This window comes from Nilaparvata lugens, unplaced genomic scaffold, assembly GCF_014356525.2.
Source record: "Nilaparvata lugens isolate BPH unplaced genomic scaffold, ASM1435652v1 scaffold9533, whole genome shotgun sequence".
Classification (NCBI taxonomy): Eukaryota; Metazoa; Arthropoda; class Insecta; order Hemiptera; family Delphacidae; genus Nilaparvata; species Nilaparvata lugens.
The window spans coordinates 1-5,964 of NW_024095276.1; the positions used below are offsets into that span (position 1 = coordinate 1).

Below are 5,964 nucleotides of genomic sequence, written 5' to 3' on the forward strand. Positions count from 1 at the left end.
TGACATAAGTTTTATGAAACAGGGCCCAGGTTTCACTGAGTAATAAAATAAACAATTGCAATGATTTATTGAACGAGCGTTAGCGAGTTCTCACCTTTGACTTACTGAAGGCAAAAGTCGTTGGCCATCTGTTTGTATGTTCTACAATAACATTAGAGAGAATTGATCAATCAGCTTCAAATGTTGAACATGTATTCTTTGAACCTTTTTACAGGTCAAGTTCGTTGGACAGCAGAGTTCACTAAGGCCCGCCGCAAAGTAGACCAACGCTAATCCACGAAAAGCAACCCACGCCGTGGGATGTTTTGTAAACCATTGCTAGGCTTCTCTAGACATCTGTGTAATACATGCAATGAATAATCACTTGTCAGCTGATTGATTATGAATAATTTTATAGCAATGGTTTATAAAACATTCCACGTGGGTCTACTTTGCGGCGGGCCTAACTCCATCGTCCTGTTTCAGGATATACAAATAACATTGAAAGTGCTTAAGAAGAAAAATTTGTTTCGATTTTTTTATCATTTAGTCAGCTGGAATTAATCAGATGCTATTAATGTAATTTTTCAATTCATTTAAAAAAGCTGATGCTACTATTTGGCAGGCTGGTATCACACTGACTGTCCTTAATGCGCCGACACATGATTTCAGCTGAATAATACTCAACATAATTATTTAATTTATAAGTTCTATATTAATGTTAACGTCTGTCTGCCTGTCTATTGACTGTAACATACATGTAATTGATAATACTAATTGTGATAGCAGTTGCTATTACATTGACAAATTTTCTATGACAATTTTTTTTGTTCAGTGTTAAAATTGTGAGTAGAGCTACTATTAGTGTTTACTAACACTCGATTATTCAATGTTGGTACCCATATATTTCATTTTTGTATCACTAGTAGTTCTGTGAACAGTAGACCTCACGCAGTTATAACGACGTCCCAAACCATAAGCACATCCACACTGATACACTAACTATTTATTTGATCAGATCATGCTTACACAAGATTTAATTAACATATAACGCTTTCCAGAATTTAGCGCGAGAAAACCAGAAGACATCTAGGCGCCCAGACGAGCTGTTATAAGTTCTTTGCATCCTATTTAATAGTGCATAAAAATTGCATTCAATGAGGCATGCAATTTATAGTCTACACAGATGCTAATTTTTTACCAAGTTACATAGAGATATTGAATTGCATGCGTCATGGCATGCAATTTATAGTCAACTCGACAGCTGATTTATGATGAATAATTCTATAGTCTGAATTTCACTCTAATATTGACGTATGAAGGAGGCTCCTTTTTCCTTTTATATTATCCTTGAAATGTAAAATTTCCAAAAACCTTGTATATACGTCGACGCGCAATTTAAAAAGGAACATAAATATACCTGTCAAATTTCATGAAAATCTATTACCGCGTTTCGCCGTAAATGCGCAATATATAAACATTTAAACATTAAGAGAATTGCCAAACCGTCGACTTGAATCTTAAACCTCACTTCGGTCAATTAATTATTAGTATTATCTTTAATGTTGAGATCATTGAAACGTTTTCAGATATATGTGCAGGTTTTGTCATTAATTTTCTTTTTAAATTCTGTATCGAAATCATGTATCATATGACCACGTTCCTATTTGAAAAAAGAAGTTGTATTAAAAATGAAGTTGGATCCAAGATGGCGGAGTATAGTTTTGAAGCGATAGAAAGTAGTTTTTTTCAATTGGAATAGGATCCCCATGGAACCTAATGTCATATCATACTACTTGTAAAAGAGATATTTAACTGTTTCCATAATAATTCTCATTAACTCAGGGTATAATTACAAATTGCGGATTTCAGAGATCAATACAGTTCATGAGCGAGTTCTATAACCCAGGGGTCACTAGTTATTCTATTAAAAAACAAATCAACTGTCAGCTGGATTATAAATTACATTCAAATTTTTTTATAAAATACGAGTAGCCCTTACAAAGAAAGCAAGTAATATTGGAGTATGGAGAAAATTCCTCCTACTCTCATAATATTATTATCCTGAAGAAAACACAAATGAGTAGCTGTATTTCGTCTATTTTTGAAAATGGTTTTTAATGCCTAAGGGCATTAAGGACGGTTTCCGAGCTCGGGATTTAGTTAAGTTCTATACTTTACTTGGAGTTGGAAAATTTGCTTTCCAAAATGGGGCATAGTCCACGTTTAAATTAAATTTTCGAAAACTAAAACTAGAAAGTTTAATTGTGATTAATTCCACAAGAACAATCAGAGAAGCCGTTCCATCAAAAAGGTCTTCTCTGATTGGTTCTCGTGAAATTAATCACGGTTAACATTTAACCAGATTTTGTGCAACCAGGCTGTATAAATACAGTGTTTCGCTGTAAATGCGGAACACCCATCAAGAGAAAAGCAAAACCGTCAACTTGAATCATGGACCTCGCTTCGCTCGGTCAATGAATAATATTTTATAGTCTCATTATTTCTTTGATCAGAAGTAGAGATTATATATAGCGATATTGGAGTATGAAGGGTTTCACTAAAATTACTATTGCCCAGGTCAGTAAAATAATTGAAAACGTGAATCTTTTGCTTTGATTGTTTCTATTATAGATATGGCAACAGGAATTTATTTGGTTGTTTCTCCATAAAAGTTTTTTATTGATACTACTAGTCTATATATCAATAATAATTTTTATTGATTTAAATACTATTTATATATCATTAAATATATTTATTACCCCGTCACATTATATTATGATGAAGTGGGGTATCATTTTTTTAAGAATGTGCAAAAACAGTACGGTAGGCCTAAAACTTTTTCTGATTATTACTTTTGTGAGATAATGGAATAAGTAGGTAATCAATAATATTAAATATAAATAAAAATACTGAAATGGAGTTTTTTAAACGAATAAGTTTTCAAAAATTAAATTCTTTTGAGAAAATTCTCTATTCAAAAATACCACGAAGAGAAATATCCATGTACATTTACTGAATCAAAGCTCGTACTGTATATGTCCAACTACATTTTCTATTTCACTTGTGGCTTCAGTTCCATTGTGCATTATGATCACTTGACCTAAGTTTGCAGGTTGAATAATGAAAAAAATGAATTCTATTTATTAATTTAATAAATCAGGCCATAAACAAAATACGAATAGGTATTGAGGTTAAACAGCAATAACAATCAGAAGAAACAGAAGTAGCCTAAATAAAAAGTAAATATTTCAATGCTATTCAAATGGAGCAATAACTTCTTTCATGACCACATAGGATAATATTAACAAAATATTATATTTAATATTCACAATTTCATTGATGAACACTAAAAAGCCTTACAGTTTTAGATAAATCACATCATGAGCACAAATTAATATATTTTAATATAATACTCATACTAAACTAATAATATTGTCAATAATGCAAATAATAAACTTACCAGTCAATAATGTGTAAATTTCCTCCTTTTCAATTATTTTATAAAATACTAGCTGTACCCTGCCACGCTTCGCAGTGGCACATTGTGATTGAATGTTTTTTTTTTTTTCTGTGGCCCCCACTATATATAAAATATGTGTTGGGAAACCACAAATATTATGCTTGTTAAATAAATTATGAACATCTGTGTTATGTGAGCTGTTAAATCTGGTTTATTGTGCAATTACAAAACTAAAAGGAAAAATAATGTTTATGTGAGAAATAAAATGAAAAAAAGCAAAATTTTTAGAAAAAAGAAATTAAAATGAGTAAATGAATACCTATATATAAAATAGAAAATTATTGATGGAAAATAATTAGATTCTAAAAGAAAAAAATATTTGAGAATAGTCTCTTAAAAAGGATTGATAAAAAAATGAATTAATAATATTCATAATATCTAGTTTGTAATAAGGTCTTCACTATAATTTATTCTATTTTCAATTATCCAAGTTTTTGTTTTTGCTTTAAATATATTAACCAGTACCATTTCCTTGATGTCCATTGGCAGCCTGTTGTAAATCTTCGGTCCTAAGTATGTGACTGTTCTCTGGGCGGCAGTTGTTGTCATCCTGGGGACTGCTAGATCAATATTCCTTCTTCGCGTGCTGTGGGTGTGGTCCATGTTGAGAAAGAACTGCGGGTTTTTCCTGATGAATGTGAGTAATTTGTGAATGTAAATTTGTCGGATGCTCAGTAGTTGGAGCTCTTCATATAGAGAATCTGAAGGGTAGAGTGGATGTTTCTGTCCCATTATTCTGAGGATGAGTTTCTGGACTTTAAAAACAGGATTGATATGGCAATTTGATTTTTCCGCCAGCACAACACATCCCTTTCGTTTCATTATTAAACTTTAGAGCCTGGCAGTAGCTACATACATGACTCATCTGACCAATGACAACATGCTGACTTGAACTATAATCAATAGCTGGATTGTACCGGAACGCAAGACGATTGTATTCCAGATGCAGATCAGCTGTTCTTTCTGTTCGTGTTTCAGCTATCCTCACCCTTTCGCGTTCATTGCGTTCAAAACGAACCAAATCTGTTGCTGCAGAACGCGACTGACGTGCTCGCAATCGTGCATCCTCAAGCCTGGCTGCTCGTCTTTCTGCTGGGTCCATGTTAAGTGTCTGGATGGTGTTTAGCCTGTTCCTCTCTCGTAAAGATGTTTGCTCTTCCTCAGTGATATTCGAACGCCATCTCCTTAATCCTTCTGCATTGTGAGTGCGACGGCCCAAATTTGACTTTCTGCGAGGCATTATTTTGGTTTTTACTGAAAGAGAAGAAAGGAAAATATGTGTGTGTATTACTTTACACACGTAAGAAGTTTTGTTATTGTTTAATTAGTAAACTAATATTTCACGTATTTATTTCGTATATATATTACGTATTTAATATTAAATAAATAATAATTACAAAAAAATAAATCGCGGTTGTCAGCGATTCAGTTATTCAAATATAACTTATAATAGATATTTAGAAATAATTGCATAGTTATGAGGGAAACAATCGATATATTCTCAATATTGAATAACCTTTTTGAGATTTATAGGCCTACCAAAAAATTAATACCACCAAAAAATATATTATATTTTTTATCGAATAAAATAAATTTTATATATTTATACTCAATTTAATGAAAAATCTCACTATATCAGAAATAAAGACAATTAAATTCCCTACAAAACGGGTGGTCAACGAAAATTTTCCGACCAGTGGTTCCGGAGATAGAGCGTTTTAAAGACAAAAACAGTTTTTGATAAGCGCTCTCACTCGGTAACTTTCCAAGTGGTACCGACGCGAGGATCTTTGATGCTGAGCCTCTGATGCAACGGGAATGAAACTGACCGGCTGAGCATTAAACGCTGGTCACGTTGAGTGATCATCTCGCATTGCGTATTGAAACTACTGTACATAAATCCTTTCCAACAATCAACTTATATCAATTATTTAATAGACTAATATATTATTATAATCTATCCCTTCATTTTGTTTAGATGATCAAATAACCAGCTGACTACTAAAATATTAGCCTACTTTGTATTTTAGCATGCAACACAGCCCAGATCGTATTATCAACAACACCGTTGTCAAATGCCGGTATGTTAGTAGAAAAGAGATAAGAATTTTTTTTATTTCTCGTTGTTTTATGATAGAAGGAAACATAGCATGAATATGAAATAGAAATAAGATATTGAAACTATAAGATAAGCCGATCAGCTTATGAACTAAGGTTTGGAGGATTATGAAACATTGACAATTGAGAAATTATGAATACACAAATGCAAGAATAAAAGCCTCAATAATTATAATTCATTACAAGATTGATTTACATCGATAAGATTATACTCACACTATCGACTGAATCGCCAATTGATTGTAGCACGGTACCGGTATCGATCCATTCACTGATTGAAATTACTACAATATTAACACAAGTAACACGATTATTTGCACTGAAACACGAATTTATCATCGAAA

At 32.3% G+C, this 5,964-nt stretch overlaps 1 protein-coding gene across 1 annotated transcript; it reads right to left on the reverse strand.

Moving 5' to 3' along the window:
- Positions 1–4,259: 4,259 nt before the first annotated feature.
- On the reverse strand, positions 4,260–5,948 carry LOC120349356. The gene is made up of 2 exons (XM_039419328.1): positions 5,837–5,948; positions 4,260–4,756 (listed from the first exon to the last, which is right to left on the reverse strand). The coding sequence occupies exon 2, from the start codon at positions 4,740–4,742 to the stop codon at positions 4,260–4,262; it is 483 nt and encodes a 160-aa protein (XP_039275262.1). The 5' UTR covers positions 4,743–4,756; positions 5,837–5,948.
- Positions 5,949–5,964: the final 16 nt, after the last annotated feature.